The sequence below is a fragment of the Podarcis muralis genome, chromosome 2, assembly GCF_964188315.1.
Source record: "Podarcis muralis chromosome 2, rPodMur119.hap1.1, whole genome shotgun sequence".
Lineage (NCBI taxonomy): Eukaryota > Metazoa > Chordata > Lepidosauria > Squamata > Lacertidae > Podarcis > Podarcis muralis.
In genome coordinates, this window is record NC_135656.1 from 96,939,032 (window position 1) to 96,959,020 (window position 19,989).

General features: G+C 44.7%; 1 protein-coding gene across 1 annotated transcript in view; it reads left to right on the top strand.

Annotated features, from left to right (window-relative positions):
• LOC114591851 (uncharacterized) overlaps positions 1–19,989 on the top strand; it is a 141,645-nt gene that overhangs the window by 39,904 nt on the left and 81,752 nt on the right. Inside the window, exon 2 of the mRNA XM_077925055.1 lies at positions 19,118–19,253. Within this exon, the coding sequence (XP_077781181.1) occupies positions 19,174–19,253 (80 nt within the window). The 5' untranslated portion in view covers positions 19,118–19,173. The remainder of the gene's footprint in view (positions 1–19,117; positions 19,254–19,989) is intronic.

The window sequence follows — 19,989 nt, forward strand, 5'->3', positions numbered from 1 at the left end:
ATGTCTTGAGAGCAAAGAATCTTTCAGGGAACCCTCCAATTTGACTCCATAATGAGACCCCTGTACTTCCCAAACATGACCTCCTGCCTCTTGAAGTCTGTGATAGATATACAGTGGTACCTCGGGTTAAGAACTTAATTCGTTCCAGACGTCTTTACTTAACTTGAAACTGTTCTTAACCTGAAGCAGCACTTTAGTTAATGGGGCCTCCTGTTGCTGCCGTGCCGCCAGAGCACAATTTCTCTTCCCATCCTGAAGCAAAGTTCTTAACCCGAGGTACTATTTCTGGGTTAGTGGAGTCTGTAACCTGAAGCATATGTAACCCAAGGTACCACTGTACAGCTGAATGAACCAAAACCTCTTCTCTTATGATATGCAAGTGAGGTGCTGATTTCTGGTACAGTAGCCTTAACAATGAACAGGGGCTATCAGTGTTGACTTCTCAAGTTGTCCACTTCCCATTTGTCTGTAGGATGATGAATTATAGATGTGCTTCTATGGAACACTTGAGTCCCCCCCAAAAAAGCACAAATGGAGGTTTGCAGCTTTGAGTCCCATTAGCTATCTGTAGGGCCCGATTGCAATTCTGTGATCTCGCCTTTTACTGGGAGAAGATGCACTGGTTTTCACAGGAGGAGAGGATGCACTTATTTTTGCTTGCCCTCCTTATTCTCTTTGATCCCCACTTCCTATTGTTACATAAAACTACTTACTGGAGTTCTGTGTTTTAAAATGGCATATTACTACTTTAAGCACATCACCTTGATGCCTCTATTGAAAGTGGCACGAAAGTTGTTGCTGATGGCAAAAGGGAAGCAGAGGAGGAAGCAGGAAAACGGGGGAAGCAGGCGGCCTTTCTCTCACTGCCCCACTAAAGAGGCTTTCTGGGCTGCCATCTGGAAACCTCAGAGCATACCTGCTATTTGTATGAACTGAGATATGAGTGGTGGAGCTGTCGCCAGGAGATTTGGAGTGAGATGTCAGCGATATATGGATGACACCAGCTTTATCACTCTGTTCCATCTGGATCAGGAATAGTGCTATTTTTCAAGAAGAAGAGGAGCCAGAACTCACCATGAACACCTCCCTTGTTCTCTTATAATGGCAATGGCACCCACTTGAGAGGTGACGGAACTGAGCTCCGGTGAGTTCCGGCTGAAAAAAAGCCCTGAAAGGAGAGAGGGTCAAGGTATTTGTTTCATTCTCTGCTTCTGGACATTATGGCATTCACATACACCCTCCTTGTGCCCGCCAAGACTTCCTGCGTATTCCCTACCCCACCTTTTAAAGCAATGTTTGGGGCTTTTTGAGGTGGCCTGCTTTTTTCTCCGTATTTCATTTGTTTTGATGTATGTCTTGTCTGTTGCTTGGGAGTGGGGGTTTTGAACATTGGAAATTTTTCTTCTGCCGTATGGATATTTTGTGCTGCCTTCATATATTTCTATGAGTGTCCCTGGACTCAAAAAGTTTGGGGAACCTTCCTTTAATGCACTGTGATGTTTTCCAATTCCAGGGACGTCTGTGCATCTATCTCCTGTCAGTAGTTTAAGACTAAACATATAGGGCCTGATTAAAACTGATGTGTCTTTCCTACATACTCGCATGTACACACCCCTTCATCATTCCTCCACGCTTTAACAAGCCATCCAAGAAAACTCAAATATGATGACAATCCCCAGATAGATTGCACATACAGTCAACCCAGACTGCAAAGTTCTGGTGCAGTGTTTTTAAATGCTCTCCTATCTATACAAAATTTTGAATGGCACTCTAGGATGCAGATTGAAGTTAAGCTGAATAGAAGGAAAATAGAGCTGAGTTTTGAAGGACAGAACTAGAGAGAGGTGTTTGAGCTTTAGGAATATCTGGTTAAATATTTGCCAGCAGGGAAGGCATTGTGCAGAGCCCTTATGAGTTCTAACATTTCAGCATGCGGGCATTTCCATAAAACATACAAAGCCCTGGGCAGTTGCCTTGTCTGGTCCATTGCTAATCTGGCCTCAAACACATTGTCCGGTTTGGCAGAACTGACTTTTGAGATTCACCCAATGCCTTTTGGCCTTCAGAACTGGGCCACATAGATTCCTTTATTACCTAATTTACATCATTCTCCGTGGGCTGCAGTGCCAATTTATATAGAGAAGCTAAAGCGAATCTTGCTTATATGAGACCACTTCCCTAAACCGCTGGCTGGGCTTCTATAGGGATCTGAAGGGACTGTGGACTTGGGTTGCAGAGCTGTTGCTGAAGGCAAGGGATAGATAGAGTGGAGGGCGAAGGGATGTAAACATGAGGCCTGCAGTAATTGTGAAAGACAAATTGCTACCTTCTTCCTCCCGCCCTTAATATGTATCCTGACTGGAGTGTTTTCAGCTGTTGCTCATCATCTGGCTTGTCTACATTGGCTTGCAGCTGCTCTCCAGTGCTTCTAATTAGGGTTGTTCTCTCTCTCTCTCTCTCTCTCCCCCCCCCCCAGTCCTGCCTGGAGATGCTAGGGATTTAACCTAGGGCCTCTGTATGCAAAGCAGATGCTCTGCTACTCAGGTGTAGTTCAATCGGTAGAACACGAGACTCTTGATGTCACGGATGTGGGTTCGAGCCCACATTGGGCAAAAGACCCCTGCAGGGGGTTTGGACAAGATGACCCTTGTGCTGATAACGGTACATGTAAAGGGAATCTTAAGTGATCCAGCACAGACTGGAACATAATCAGGGTTCCTACCGGGTGAAATTCCATGATGAAGAGTGTTCCTCTTTTAGGGAGCTTGCCATATACTACTACGACGACTAATTTATTATTATTTATACCCGCCCATCTGGCTGGGTTTCCCCAGCCACTCTGGGCGGCTCCCAATCAAATACAGTGGTACCTCGGGTTAAGAAATTCATTCATTCTGGAGGTCCATTCTTAATCTGAAACTGTTCTTAACCTGAGGCACCACTTTAGCTAATGGGGCATCCTGCTCCCGCCGTGCCGCTGGCACGCAATTTCTGTTCTTATCCTGAGGTAAAGTTCTTAACCCAAGGTACTATTTCTGGGTCAGCAGAGTCTGTAACCTGAAGCATCTGTAACCTGAAGCGTCTGTAACCCGAGGTACCACTGTATTAAAAACACAATACAGCATTAAACATTAAAAACTTCTCTAAACAGGGCTGCCTTCAGATGTCTTTTAAAAGTAGGATAGTTGCTTATTTCCTTGACATCTGATGGGAGGGCGTTTCACAGCGCGGGTGCCACTACTGAGAAGGCCCTCTGCCTGGTTCCCTGTAACCTCACTTCTCACAGTGAGGGAACCGCCAGAAGGCCCTCGGAGCTGGACCTCAGTGTCTGGGCTGAACAATGGGGGTGGAGACGCTCCTTCAGGTATACTGGGCCGAGGGCCTACTTTCTCTCTGAAACATCTCAACAAGCTTATCTCCAGATAAGATGAGGTGTTTATGTGTGCGCACATGTGCACAAATATTTAAATATAGTGATTGGGTTTTTTGCAATGAAATTTTGGTATTTTAAAAGATAAATTTTAAAAATGTGCTTTCCCCCCTTGGGGTGGGATCTGCAGTCTGCAGGGAGGGAAGCTTAGCCCTTCCTTCTCCAACCACAGTCTCAACAAAGTTTGCCTCCCTGAAGCTGCTATTAGTCCCCATCAGTAGTTTCCATGCTTAGCACTGGATATATTTTGCCCCCCCCCCTTGCTGAGTGCCTACAGAATGTGTAAAGAGCATAATGTTTTCCTCAGAAAATTTACTGTTTTTAACTGGTGCGGATTTAAGGTGTTGCTTGGCAAATGGGCAATTATTACGAAATCCATATTGATCAAGTTTCTCGAACCAAAATGCATCGTGTGGCATCATCTTGTCTATTCTTGACCTTCAACTGGTTTTTGCATCTGTCCTGGGATCCCTGTTTTATCTACAGGCCCTCTTGCGGCATCAGTCTAGTACTGTTTTGAAGCAATCTCAAGGATGTTTATAGTGTGTGTGTGGGGAAATCTGCTCATTTTCCTGGGCTACTTCCCAGCTGACACTCATGCATTATTGCGCTATGCCAACATCTTTCGCTTTTTCTCTTCCATTCACTTTGTTTATTTGATGTGCTTTCCACAAGAAGTGTTGCGCTTAGGATGCCTCATCGACTCATCCCAACCAACTCCATCAGAGCATCAGTGTGTGCAGTTGCTTCTTACATGGGTTCCGGGCATCTACCTCAGAGATGCTGCCTTTCCCCCTGTCATTGAAACTCAGGAAGGACTGTTCAGATATTGTCAGCAGACCTTCCACTGAATGGCTAACTTCAGCAGGGGGCAGAGCCAGCTGGTATGCTGCTATTGTGTATGGGACCAGTAGGTGTGTCTTTACTTCCCAGTCCAGTGAGCAGAGTGAAGGGCACATCTGAAAGGAGTTGTGAGCGAGGCTGATGCCATGACTCTTCCCCACTCAACCAGCCCTTTGGTGGGTGCCAAAAACCCATGCAGTTAGTCCCATCTTGTGCTGCACGTATGTTCTGCATCCACTTGCGACTGCGGCATAGGTAAAATGGCTCCCATGTGGGCAGGTGAGCATGCCGACTGACTGCCCCCATAATGTTTGTGACCTTTTGACAAGAGAGGAGGCAGTAGGGAGAGACAAACACAGACCTTCCATTTGTTTTCTGTGTATCCAGAATCCTAAATAGATGCAACCAGTGTGGGGACAACCTTGGGGCCAGGATGCCATAGACCTTATTTACAAGTTGTGCAAGTTAGCAGCCATTGCACAGGAGCCATCTAGTTGCTTTGGGATCGCAGATTCCTTTCTGGCATCGCCTGTCACTGTTTTTTCGGATGGAGGCCAAAAGGTGACGTGCTGGAAGGGAATATGCCCTGTGGACTTCAGCCCAAATGGCTGTTTATTGCTCGCCGAATTTGAGTGTGCTTCTGCTGAGGATAACAGAGGCCAGCGACTCTGAGGAGGCGAGGGAATCTGTTCCCAATAATTGTATTTATTTTGGTGCGGCACATTGAAGACAATGAGCTCTGGGGCTTGGTCAGAACAGAGAACGGCTGTGTGTGTGTGTGTGTGTGTGTGTAGGCAGATGTGTGGCTGGAAACCTGTGATGCCACAAGCTTTGGTGTCGCAGAAAAAGAGGATGAATTGGAGGCATCCGTGACATTGGCACATTAATATGATTAATGACACAGCTTAATTTGCATGGGTGATTCATCTGTACACAAAAGAGAATTCTCAAATTAGTGGCTTTCTGGCAAAGGCAAGTGACTTTGAAAGGATTTGTCTGAGAGGGAAAGGCAAGAAAGGAGGAATTATTATTATTATTATTATTATTATTATTATTATTATTATTATTATTGAAAAATTAAGAAAAGGAATAGTGTTGCTGTGCATTCTTCTGGATGAGATCTAATGAGATTATGACCCAAATTGGAAATATTTAATATCTTTTATCACTATAAATTATGTATGCACAATCTGCTTAGCTGCCTTCCCTCCCATAAGTCAGGGATGACTTAATTTGACTCTAAGACAGGGATTAATATCATTTAGGCCTTTTCTCTGATTACTTTAAAAACACAGCTGAAATTATAATGAACTGCCCAAGTCAAACAGATACAGCCAGTGATGCTGTAACTTGACTGAGAAATCTCTTATGTAAGCCACAAGAGGGCACCCTTGCTACGCTAAACCCAGACATCCACATCACATGCTTGCGGTGTTTACTCTTAAAAATATATATATATATTATAGAAATGCAGTTATTTAACCTGCTTTTGATTTTTGTAAATAAAAAACCCTAACCCTTAGCCCCAGGGTTGTTTGAAACACCAGTGATCATAGGGTTTATAGTTATATGCTGCCCCTGGGTAGCTTGCTTTCGATGCAATAAAAGAAACCAAACTTTTGTATGTGGATTCTGTATGGAGTAATGCCTGCTATGTGCTGCCAAGGCAGACATCATACAGCAGCACAGTGGGCAGATAGGTGCAAGCTGTGTTCCTTACAAGTGTCTTCAGGTACCTTGAGAACAGTGCATGAGATTTCTGTTCCTGCTAAAATACAGAATGGGCTTTCCTTTCACTAGCTGAGGAATCGGACCACCACTGGTGATCTCTGAACCATCTTGGAGGTGGAAGAGGGGCACAGCTCAGCTCAGGGACAGGCAGGTTCATCCGTTTCTGCTCAATTTCAGTTTTGCTTGTGTTCATAAATCTGTTCCATCCCAGACCTGGTCCTCTCCGTCTCAGGTGAATGTAGCATACTGCATGGCTGAGTGCTAGGCAGAACAACGTAATGTATGACCACACAACTTGAGGATTTCAAGTACAACAACTTTCGTACTCATGGAAAGAAGAAGAAGAAGAGTTTGGATTTGATATCCTGCTTTATCACTACCCTAAGGAGTCTCAAAGCGGCTAACAGTCTCCTTTCCCTTCCTTCCCCACAACAAACACTCTGTGAGGTGAGTGGGGCTGAGAGACTTCAGAGAAGTGTGACTGGCCCAAGGTCACCCAGCAGCTGCATGTGGAGGAGCGGGGAAGCGAACCCGGTTCCCCAGATTACGAGACTACCGCTCTTAACCAGTACACCACACTGGCTCTTAAAATACGACCCAGCAGGAAGCTCAAAATAGGACCCAGTAGGAATTGCTGTGGTAGAAAGTTGCATGCTTTTTGTGTAATACTCAGCAAGGGTACCAATGTGGGTGGTACACAATGGAATTTATAGAGGACAGAGATAAGCCAAAGAGATAAGCCATGAAGCTGGTGGACTCTTCTTTGTTAAAGGTTTTAACAAGGGAGACAAATCAGGTGATTTCCTACTTTGACAGAGGCTCAGGCTAGATGCCCTTTGAGATCTCTGCCAACTCTGTGACAGCTAAAAAGAAAAGTAGCCACCAAATTCAAAATAAATATGGCTTTGTCCACTATGTGCTGTGGTCCAGCGACCAGGAATTACCACCAGATTTTACAAAGTGAGCTTCTCCAGGTAAGCCAGCTGGCCATTATTCATGGTAGAGGGCCGGCCCTACCATTGGGCAGAATGAGGTGGCTGCCTCAGGCGGCAGAGGTTGAGAGGCTGGGGAATGGTGGTGAGGTGTTAGAAGACAGAGCTACGTGTCCCCTGCGTGGCTAGTCTTCCAGTCTCAAATCCAGTGTCCTATCCCCAGTGTTGAAACAACGATTCAGCTGCCAGTTCTGCAGGCTTCCATGTGTGCTTTGTTTGTGTGAGGGGCACCTTGCCTTTTGCCGACAAGCCAAGATGTCTTGTGTTGCCCCAACTGCGTTAGATGTAAGCAGTTCTTAAGCTCCTTAATTCCTTGTTTCTACTCAATGGGAGTAGCCACCCATTGAGACAACAAGTTCTGAAATCTGGTAGGAACATACGACACTGTCTTACACTGGGCAGATCACTTGTCCTCCCCAACTAGCAGTGTCTACTCCAGCCAACATGGCGCCCTGTTACTGGACTCCAGCATCCATCTAGCAGGCCATCTAACCATCAGTTGGTCAGAGCGTGGTTCTCCTAGCCCAAGGTCGTAGGTTTGATCTCTTTATGGGATAGCTGCGTATTCCTGCATTGCAGGGGGTTGGACTGGATGAAGCCCAGGGTCTACAATTCTGTGATTCTGTGATCAGCCTGACAGTTGAGTCAGTGGTCAGGGATGATGAGAACTGTAGCCCAACAATATCTGGAAGAAGAAGAGTAGAAGAAGAGTTTGGATTTGATATCACTATCCTAAGGAGTCTCAAAGCGGCTAACAATCTCCTTTCCCTTCCTCCCCAACAATAAACACTCTGTGAGGTGAGTGAGGCTGAGAGACTTCAAAGAAGTGTGACTGGCCCAAGGTCACCCAGCAGCTGCATGTGGAAGAGCGGAGACGCGAACCTGGTTCACCAGATTACGAGTCCACCACTCTTAAGGCAGCATGTTGGCCTTTGTATGTTCTGGCTGGCAATGGCTCTCCAGAGAGAAGGCTTTTTAGGACTCAAGATTATCTAAACAGAAATGCTAAGGATAGAGCCTGAAATCTTTCGCGAGCAAAGTGTGTGCTTCAGACAGTCTGAATCATGTTGTGTTGTGTTAATTGTGTTGCCAAACCCACCAGACAAAGATGTCCAAGCAGTTCAAGGAGGAGATAGCAGCTGAACCTACTTTTGCTACAAGCTTATACTTGATTCAGAAGAGACATTATATTTGAATGATGTTGGCGCATGAGGATTACAATGGCAAAAGCGAATAATGCACAGAGGTTATGAGCCCTCTCTTGTTTACTCACGAGTAGTCTTTCTTGGGCATTCAATGGGATTTATTCATTGTATGTAAATTTAGGGCCAAAGTCCAATTAAAAAAAGCCAGTCCGGTTTTTGTTTTTTTTAAAGTAGAACAAAAACAGGGATAATTAGGCCTTTAGGGATTTATAGCTAAATATCCATTACAGTTCACATTTGTTTAGCCCATTTAAAAGGGCAAACTCGGTTGGACAGCAGGTTAATGGTAAGTGGGTTTCCGTTTTTTAATTCATCACTTACTTGCCTTGATGGTTTTAAAATCTACCTGATCAGCAGCAATTTGAGGTGTTTTGTCTCCCATCCTTTGCTTGTTTCCTCTGAGCTCTTTAGAATGTTTAATTCATTTACATAAAAGTTAAGCAGTAATCCATATCTTTTGTGCTCTTGTTTTAACAGCCCTCATTCTGTAATAGTTAAAAACGCAGTGTGCCTGTTTATTTCATTGATATAAATAAGGATAAGTAAGCAGTTCTTAAAAGGGAGAGGGAGAGAAGACGGGGCACTTCTTTTTAAAGAGGCACACAAGCTGGGGAACAATTTAGAATTAAATCCACATTCATAAATTCCTTAATTGGCATAGTCATCATCTTTAATTGCTCATTATAAAGGATACCATAAAATGTGATGGGAGTAAATTGTTAGCAGATGATATTATGGGGGGCTATAAAATGCATTTTGTAATATGTAAATATTGATGGGGGGAACGTTCGGCGTTTAGCGGGAAAAAATAATGTGATTTAGAAAGTGATTGTAATCAAAAACTAAACTGCAGCTCTTCAGCTATGAGCACAAGTCATTTCATTGGAGAACTGGCACCGGAATCTCATGAGCGGCATTGCAACTCCATTATCTTTCTAGGGCACAAATGCACAGTTGTTTGTGAATCCCTTTGTCACCTGAATGCCCGCAGCTCTGGTAAGCGTGCGATGTCAATGCAAAGGGATACAGAAAACTGTGTCACACGGTCTCTTATGTATTGAGCATGCTGCGCTGTGATCAGGCTTAAAGTAGCATTCTAAATGCCCTGTAGCTGTGGTGGCCAGCCATACAGAGCAGACGTCTCTCAAAAGTACCACTAAGGAGAGAATTCAGTCCTCTTATAATGTGATCTCCCAAAGTTTAACTCCTGGAGTACGACCTCGAACTAGTGTGCTTTGAAGCCATGGATCCAGCACATTGACTTTTCCTGTTGCCGTTAAATCGAGTTGTTGTGCATCTCTGGGTTGGGCTCATGGAAGCTGTGAATGGAGCTCCAGGTTCATATATTTCCATAGCATGGTGTCAAGGCTGTAGGGCACACTTCCCCAACTTGGTGCCCTCCAGACACTTTGGAGGGTGGCTGCCATCAGCCTCAGCCAGCGCTAACAGCCCCAGGTTGTGGACACCTGCTCTAGGGAAGGGCTGTGTTTGCAAACCGCACTGCCCCAGTAGAGTTCTTTGCTATTAAAAGGTCAGGTGTGAGCTTGTTGTTTATGCTGTGTGTTAGTCAATACAGTGGTACCTCGGGTTACATACGCTTCAGGTTACAGACTCCACTAACCCAGAAATAGTACCTCGGGTTAAGAACTTTGCTTCAGGATGAGAACAGAAATCGTGCTCTGGCGGTGCAGCAGTAGTGGGAGGCCCCATTAGCTAATCGTGCTCTGGCGGTGCAGCAGCAGCAGCAGGAGGCCCCCATTACCTCGGGTTACATATGCTTCAGGTTAAGAACAGTTTCAGGTTAAGAACGGACCTCTGGAACGAATTAAGTACTTAACCCGAGGTACCACTGAATTGGGCTTCCCAGAGTCACTTTGTCTGATGCCTTCCTGGAACAGATGGCCAAGCATGCAAAAGGAAGGGAGATAGTAGTAATGGGGGACTTCAATTACCCGGATATTTGTTGGATGTCAAACTCAGCCAAGAGCATAAGGTCAAACAGATTCCTCACTGCCCTTGCAGACAACTTCATTGTCCAGAAAGTGGGAGAAGCAACAAGAGGAACAGCCATTTTAGATCTGGTCCTAACCAATGTTGATGACCTGGTTAGTGGGGTAGAAGTGGAAGGATCATTAGGCGCGAGTGATCATGCTCTTCTGAAGTTTACTATACAGCGGAAAGGAGCAGCCAAGCATACTAGGACTCAATTTCTCGACTTTAAGAAAGCCGACTTCATAAAGCTTAGGGAAGTGCTGGGTGAGATCCCATGGACAGTAATACTAAAAGGAAAGGGAGTTCAAGATGGCTGGGAGTTTGTTAAGAGGGAGATAGTAAAAGCACAACTTCAGGCAATACCAATGAGACGGAAACATGGAAGGTGCCTAAAGAAGCCAGGGTGGCTATCTAAAGAACTTTTAACTGAGTTAAGATTAAAAAAGGATGTGTACAAAAAATGGAAAAGGGGGGAAACCACCAAAGAGGAATTCAAACAAATAGCCAGCACGTGTAGACACAAAGTCAGAAAAGCTAAAGCACAAAATGAACTCAGGCTTGCTAGAGAGGTTAAAAGCAACAAAAAAGGCTTTTATGGGTATGTTCGTAGAAAAAGGAAGAACAAAGAAACCGTGGGGTCACTCAGAGGAGAAGATGGTGAAATGCAAACAGGGGACACAGAAAGGGCTGAACTCCTCAATGCCTTCTTTGCCTCAGTCTTCTCCGATAAAGAAAACAATGCCCGACCTGAAGAATTTGGAGCAAATGATTCAGCAGAGGAAACACAGCCCAGAATAACTAAGGAGATAGTACAAGAATACTTGGCTAGTCTAGATGTATTCAAGTCTCCAGGGCCAGATGAACTGCATCCAAGAGTATTAAAAGAACTGGCAGATGTGATTTCAGAACCACTGGCAGTCATCTTTGAGAATTCCTGGAGAACAGGCGAAGTCCCGGCAGACTGGAGGAGGGCAAATGTTGTCCCTATTTTCAAAAAGGGGAAAAGAGAGGACCCAAATAATTACCGCCCAGTCAGTCTGACATCAATACCAGGGAAGATTCTGGAGCAGATCATTAAGCAAACAGTCTGTGAGCACCTAGAAAGGAATGCTGTGATCACCAATAGTCAGCATGGATTTCTGAAAAATAAGTCATGTCAGACTAACCTGATCTTGTTTTTTGACAGAATTACAAGCCTGGTAGATGAAGGGAACGCAGTGGATGTAGTCTACCTTGATTTCAGCAAGGCATTTGACAAGGTGCCCCATGATATTCTTGTAAAGAAGCTGGTAAAATGCGGTCTTGACTATGCTACCACTCAGTGGATTTGTAACTGGCTGACTGACCGAACCCAAAGGGTGCTCATCAATGGTTCCTCTTCATCCTGGAGAAGAGTGACTAGTGGGGTGCCACAGGGTTCTGTCTTGGGCCCGGTCTTATTCAACATCTTTATCAACGACTTGGATGATGGGCTCAAGGGCATCCTGATCAAATTTGCAGATGACACCAAACTGGGAGGGGTGGCTAACACCCCAGAGGACAGGATCACACTTCAAAACGACCTTGACAGATTAGAGAACTGGGCCAAAACAAACAAGATGAATTTTAACAGGGAGAAATGTAAAGTATTGCACTTGGGCAAAAAAAATGAGAGGCACAAATACAAGATGGGTGACACCTGGCTTGAGAGCAGTACATGTGAAAAGGATCTAGGAGTCTTGGTTGACCACAAACTTGACATGAGCCAACAGTGTGACGCGGCAGCTAAAAAAGCCAATGCAATTCTGGGCCTCATCAATAGGAGTATAGCATCTAGATCAAGGGAAGTAATAGTGCCACTGTATTCTGCTCTGGTCAGACCTCACCTGGAGTACTGTGTCCAGTTCTGGGCACCACAGTTCAAGAAGGACACTGACAAACTGGAACGTGTCCAGAGGAGGGCAACCAAAATGGTCAAAGGCCTGGAAATGATGCCTTATGAGGAACGGCTAAGGGAGCTGGGCATGTTTAGCCTGGAGAAGAGGAGGTTAAGGGGTGATATGATAGCCATGTTCAAATATATAAAAGGATGTCACATAGAGGAGGGAGAAAGGCTGTTTTCTGCTGCTCCAGAGAAGCGGACACGGAGCAATGGATCCAAACTACAAGAAAGAAGATTCCACCTAAGCATTAGGAAGAACTTCCTGACAGTAAGAGCTGTCCGACAGTGGAATTTGCTGCCAAGGAGTGTGGTGGAGTCTCCTTCTTTGGAGGTCTTTAAGCAGAGGCTTGACAACCATATGTCACGAGTGCTCTGATGGTGTTTCCTGCTTGGCAGGGGGTTGGACTCGATGGCCCTTGTGGTCTCTTCCAACTCTATGATTCTATGATTCTATGATTCTATGATTCTATGAAAGGACAGCCTCACAGATTGTTAAAAGGAATGTTTCCCCCTGCAAAGGAAAGAGGCATTTTTAAGGCCAAGCTATCTCTCCTCTCACTTTTTTTTGCCTTCCTTAGGTACCTTTATGTAATGAAAATCGGGGGGGGGGGGGCAGAGAAGAGAACTCTTCCACTTTATAATGGCAGAGGCAGCTTTAGGGGAATGTGACTGGCTCCCCTGCTCAGGGTGCAGGGACTAAGGGGGCACCTTTCTACCTCCTTCCCAAAGCCTACTACAGTGGTACCTCGGGTTACATACGGTTCAGGTTACATACGGTTCAGCTTACAGACTCCGCTAACCCAGAAATAGCACTGCGGGTTAAGAACTTTGCTTCAGGATGAGAACAGAAATCGTGCAGTGGCGGTGCTGCGACAGCAGGGGGCCCCATTAGCTAAAGTGGTGCTTCAGGTTATGAACAGTTTCAGGTTAAGAATGGACCTCCAGAACAAATTAAGTTCTTAACCTGAGGTACCACTGTATGTTCTTACCTCTAGAAGAAGGCATGAGGGCTCTAGGACCCTGCCAGAGCCTTGCGCCTCCTTCCCAAATGTATTACTTAGTTATTTTCAAACATTTATCTTACTGTAACTAGTTTTTAAGACTGTTCTGCAGCAGAAGTTTGGAACTCAATTCTTGTGGGTGAAAGAATTCATTACTACACAAGAATTGAGTTTCAAACTTTTGCTGCGGAACAGTCTATTGTGTGTTACAATACACATGCAGAGTTTAAGAATGCACAGTATTTGGAGAACGGGAGTCACAAGTTTCAAACGTGCTAACTTTTGAGTAAATGTCTGTTTCAGGATCTCTATGTAATGCTAAGCCAGTTCTGGCATCTGCTGTGCTATACAATAGAATATTTGCTTTCTATTGGCTTTGGAAGGAGCCAGAACATGAACATACATTATAGTGCTACAGTAGTTCTGTTGTGAGCATTATGTCTCTGAATACCAGTTGCTGGAATCACAGGTGGGGTGAGCGTTATTGCGCTCTGGTCTTGCTTTTGGGCTTCCCCTAGCCAACCAGTTGGTCACTGTGAGAAGCGGTTGTGGGACAAGATGAGCCATTGGCTTGATCCAGAAGGCTGTTCTTAGAGCAAAGTGGCACCAAGGTTATAGGAGCTGGCTGTACAGATTTCTTGCATAAGATACATAATCAAGGTGGGCGCTGTTGATGTAAAGCAGAGTTCCGTGCCCAGCGGAAGGATGAGGAGTACGTACTACATACTCAGTATTGCTTTATTTACAGTTCAAAGCAGTTATATTACAGAAAGACATCTTGCCTCTGCCGGAGCAGAAAAAGCATCCTCTCTCCTCGACAGCTTGGAGAGAATCACACAGTGAAAAACAGGAAACCAGTGTACGTCACATCCAGTCTCCCTTTCGCGTGAGAAACTCCAACAGTACAGACTGTGGAATGTAAACACCTGTCTCGTGACAAGCCCTTTCGCTGCACAGTGAAGGAAAGCAGAAACCAACATCCTCCCCCTTTCTGTGAACATCACTGGGCAGCGTGTTCGTACAACATCAGTACAAACCCAACTTCTGCACATAGGTACAGTGTTGATCCTTTGATACAATCTTGGACAATACATCAGCAGGAATTTCATTACCTGGCATATAGGACACCGTTACGAGTCCCTTCTGAATACATTCCCTAGCATGCTGCAACTTTAATTGCAAGTGCTTCGTGCTTTGCTTACAACCTTCAGACTTCAGCAAAGCCAAACATGCTCTGTTGTCCTGGTAAACCTGGATTGGACATTTGACAGGAATTTTCATATCTTTGCACAATTGTATCAACCATTCACAATCCTTTAGTGAATAAGACAGTGCATTCAGTTCTGCTTCACAAGTACTTAAGCTAATTGTTGTTTGCTTCTTGCATGACCAATCAAACAGACCCTGATTGTACATGTAGCAAACTCCAGACGTACTTTTCCTGTCTGTAGTGTCACTTCCAAAACTTGCATCTGCAAATATCTCAAGACCACCAGACTTCTGATTGTTAAATCTCAGTCTGTAATGCATAGTGCCTTTCAAATACCGCGCTATGCGTTTCAGAGCTTTCCAATCCTTGACACTAGGATTGTTGACTTGTCTGCTTAGCAAATTACAGCTAACAGCAATGTCTGGTCTTGAACATCTGGCAATGAAGTTTAGCTTGCCTAGCACACTTCTGTACAGTGTAGTGTCAGAAAATGCTTCTTCAGTGTCATCTACCTGATAACCTGTTGTCATCGGTGTGTCTACAGGGTTAGCATCCATCAGGTTTAGTTTGCTTAACACATCAGCAATTTTCCGTGACTGGTGTACTAGAATGTTACCATCTTGATCTCTCTCTATTTCTAGAGATAGGTAGTTGCTTACCTCACCAAGATCTTTCATGTCAAAGTGCTCTTTCAGTTGAGCTAGGGCGTTATTGTACATTGCGACATCTTTCCAAAAGAATAATAAATCATCAACATAAAACAAACAGTACAGTTTCTTTTGCCCCTCCTCTTTGACAAATACACATGGATCAGCTTTCCCTTGCTGAAAACCTAGAGAAAACAATACTTCAGTGAGTTTTGTGTGCCAACACCGTGCACTTTGTTTGAGACCATAAAGGGATTTCTTCAGAGCACAAACAAATCCCTGTTTTACCTGTACGCCATCAGGTGGAAGCATATAAAGTGATTCATCTAGAGATCCGTACAGAAAAGCTGTATTAATATCATGGTGACTAATGTGTAGATTTTCCTCTGCAGCTAGCTTGAGCATAAGCCTAATGCTTTCATACCTCACTGTGGGTGAGTAGGTCTCGTGATAGTCTTCACCTGGTACTTGTGCAAAACCTCTGGCTACCAATCTGGCTTTGTGTCTGACTATCTTGCCATTTTGATCTGTCTTCGCTTTGAAGACCCATTTGCTTCCAAGCAGTTTCATTCCTGGAATTACTGGAACTAGCTCCCATGTTTTGTTCCTTTCCAAGGAATCAAGCTCAGCCTTCATGGCATTTAACCATGGCTCAGCTTCCTTTGAATCCAAACCCTGGATTTCTTGGAAACTTGAAGGTTCAAATACCTTCTTGGAGCTTTTAACAGCTGTTACTGCTATCGTAGCAAACTCATCAGCAAATCTCTTTGGAGGTTTGCCTTTTGTGGCTCTCTGTGACCTACGAATTAGCCTTAAGTCTTCAACACTCTCCTCTTCCTTCTTAGGAGAAAAACGACCTATTGTGAACAATGGTTCCTCCAATTCTTCTCGATCAGAGCTTTCAGAGGGTCGCATAGAGGCTTTCGCACTCTTGAAATCCTCTGAATCACCCGATTCAGTTTCAGATTCAGACTCAGAACCTTCATCAGTGGGTTGTTGTGGTTGCTTTTGATTATCCTCAGTCTCATCACCGTCATCAGGATAACATTGGAAAATTCCCACATTCTCCCCCCACTTTGCATTGTACTCAACACTTCTCGTGAGCTTAATTGTCTTAGAGTCAGTCATCATTATTCTGTAAGACCCTTTCTGATAACCTAGAAAGATACCATGCAATCCACGCTTGTCTAACTTGGAATTTTGTGGTGAGTGAACCCACATGTCAGAACCAAAAATTTTCATGTGTTTGATGTATGGCTTCTTGCCAAACATCTTCTCATAGGGGGTACAACCAATCGCTGAAGATAACCTGCGATTGTAACTGTAAACAAAACACGAGAGAGATTCGGCCCAATAACTCTCTGGAAGATTGGCATCATGCAGCAAGGTTTTTAACCCTTGAAGCAATGTCTGATTTGCCCGTTCCGCAAGTCCATTCTGCCATGGCGAGCGAGGACTAGACAAATCGTGTTGAATTCCTTTCTCAGTCAGAAAAGCTTCAAACTGCTGAGAAGTGAATTCTCCCCCGCGATCACTGAAAAGAGTCTTTATCTTCTTACCATGCACATTTTCCAACCAAGCACAGAATTCCTTGAACCTAGGAAAAGCCTCTGATTTCTGCTTGAGATTGTACACAAAAATATATCTCGAAAATGCGTCAATGAGAACCATGAAGTACCTATTTCCACCCAAAGAGGGCGATAGTGGTCCAACCAAATCAGCATGAACAATTTGGTATGGTTCCGTAGCTTGCCTACTAGACACCTTACCTTTCGCAGCCATTTTCACCTTGTTTGCTGCGCATGCTTTGCACTTCATGTGGTACTTGCAGGGTTTAATAGTCATACCTTCAACCAAGGCAGGCATTTTAGATACTGCCTCAAAATGCAAATGTCCAAATTTTCGATGAAAATCATGAATACATTCTGCATGCAAACTTTTGTTAGAACCTGCAATGCAACAAGTGTCATCCTGCACAACATCATCATAATACAAAACAAACAAACGATCAACATATTCAGCATGCAATTCATAGTCATTTTTCTTTGTGATGATGCACTTCTTGTTCTTGAAGGACACGTCAATGTTCCGCTCAATCAGCTGTCCAACGCTGAGCAGATTATGTTTAGCGTCTGGCACGTAAAGGACATTCTGTATCGATAAGTCCAAACTGTGAAGAACAACAGTTCCGTAGCCTTTACTGGGAATAGTGTGGTCATCCGCCTGGTGAATCGCACCTTCCTGCGGTGTAAAAGACACAAACAGTCTCTTATCATTGCACATGTGGTGGGTCGCCGCCGAATCAACAACGAAGAAAGATCTAGACGTCTTCTGGACCTCTGCAACCTTTGGAGTGAAGCGTGAAACCATAGCCTTGTGCTGCGTTGTCCTAGACACCGGACCTTTGCCTTTGCCTCGGCCTTTTCCGCGCGATGAGCTTTCGCTGCGCTGCTCTGTCTTGGCCTTGGGATATCTGCATTCCCTCTTCATATGGCCTAGACGTCCACACGAGTAGCATTTCACTGCCTTCAAAGCTTTGGCGCCATCTGGTGGTTCCACTGCACTATGGGACGACGTCTGTGAAGACTCCCCCTTGCCCATGCAGCTAGCACCCCGGCGATCTGCTTCATTCTGAATCACGGCAGTAACAAAGTCCACTGTCAGCTGAGCGGTTGGCTGCACAGCAATCTGGGTTGCAACAGACTCCCAACCTGAACCCAAAGATTGTAGTATCATGAAAGAATACACAGCCTCTGGAAAGTTGAGTCCTCTCTGTTGCAGCTCATGTCTCAGATTTTGCATCTCCATCAGATGTAAACGCACATCTCCACCTTCAGCAAGAGCCATATTATGCAGCTTGTTGAAGTAAAACATAGTAGATCCAGCTTCTGTCCTTAAGTGAGCCTCTCTCAAAGAATCCCAAATTTCTCTGGCTGAGGTCTTATCACGCAATAGACAGAGCTCTTCTGGGGATACTATCAATGTAAGTACTCCCCGTGCTTTGGAATCCTTAGCTTTCCATGCATCTGTAACTGGAGCTGGGGGGGTTTCTGTAATCACCTCAAACAAACCCTCTTTCCGCAGAATTGCCTCTGCATACAGAACCCAGTCCGCATAGTTATTCTTGTTGAGCTTAGGAATCCCACAAGCATCCTGAAGGGCCATCATGACTCTGGCATTAGCCTTCAGCGTTATATATGCTGCTTTAATTCTTGCTGCGTCACTGCTGCAGCTGCCTCATTCCAAAAGCGCACTTAAAAGTTACTTTCGATTTCCCCAGCATAGTAACTTGTGCCTGGGAGCCTTTTGCGTATTCCCGGCAAAACGGCTTTAAAAGTTCAAAGTCCAGCCATAAAGCCATTAACTAGAAGCTGGCAGGCTGCCCGGAGCAGTAGTACATACCTCATCAATCATGTTTACGCGCAGAGCAGATTCCGACCCGATCTGACCCTCTGCATTCCGATCCTTTGCCGGCACTCCGATTCGACTTCTGGGCCCATAACCACGTGTTGATGTAAAGCAGAGTTCCGTGCCCAGCGGAAGGATGAGGAGTACGTACTACATACTCAGTATTGCTTTATTTACAGTTCAAAGCAGTTATATTACAGAAAGACATCTTGCCTCTGCCGGAGCAGAAAAAGCATCCTCTCTCCTCGACAGCTTGGAGAGAATCACACAGTGAAAAACAGGAAACCAGTGTACGTCACATCCAGTCTCCCTTTCCCGTGAGAAACTCCAACAGTACAGACTGTGGAATGTAAACACCTGTCTCGTGACAAGCCCTTTCGCTGCACAGTGAAGGAAAGCAGAAACCAATAGGCGCAGATCAGAAAGAATTACCTGTTTTTAAGCTGGGGGAGTGCATGGGTGCACCCTTTTATTAACTTTGGGAATATCTTTGTATCACTGATACAAAGCTCTTTGGGTGTATAACTGGAGTTAAAATTGAATAGGTACAAAAATTGATATTGCCGAGTCAATTACACTGCTGTTAAAATAAGGCCTATAGACTTTCTTCATAGAATGTTGCTGTGGAATTGTCTTGCTCTGAAGACGTGGCATAGTGCAACAATAGTTTTACAAAGTTTCTACCAGCACCTGTCTAAGCCCTCGTTAATTGCTGCCTAATTTTGTTTTTTCTCTAGACCCTGGATGTGGAGGAAAGCTTGGGATATGCAGAAATGCTTGTGCCTATTTTCAAATGGGAATTTGGATTTACTGCAGGATATGTACACTGATAAATCTGTTTAACTACAGTCAAAACCTGGAAAAGGTGCTAAGGTAAGGGGAATGCTTCATCTTTTTAATAGACTATGAGGATTCCTGGAATGTCTGATGGGTAATATTAATTACCTTCAATTGACGTTACACAGGTAACTGATTTGGGAAGGTGGAAAAACATGATTTGGAATGCATTTTTTTGGAGCGCTGTTATTCAGCTCTGATAACCTGGTTCTAAAGATTCAATCCTCCTTTTTTCAGAGTTGCTTCTTGTTCCTGAGAGATTTCTCTTCATATTCCTGGGCTACAGCCAGGACCAAATTTTGAAAATACCAGTGTAAATCTAGAAATATTCTCCAAGCCCAGATATATCAGTACCTGGCATCCTTGGGCAGTTATCAGAGCACCTGAGCCAGACCCCAACACCAGGATCTGCTGCCCCCATGGATCCTGCTGCCTGAGGCAGTCACCTCACCTTGCCTCATGGGTGGGCCGGCCCTGGAGGAACTATTACACAATAGACATTATAATTGTTTTTCTGGCCTGTCACTCTGAGCTGCACCAAGTGGCTGGATCTTGGCACTCCTTTCCTTTCTGACAATGTTCCCAACCTAGCATCACTCTGAGGAGCTCTGGGGAAATTGAAAGGTTGGCTAGACTTAGTGTTGCTGCCCCAGCCAGGTGTGTCCAATAGGGTCCTGACAGAGGAGGATGACCACTGGAGGACACTTTGTCCAGGTCTTCTTCAAACCTGGAGCCAGCCCTGTGCATGGCCTAGTTACTCAGTGAGGGCGAG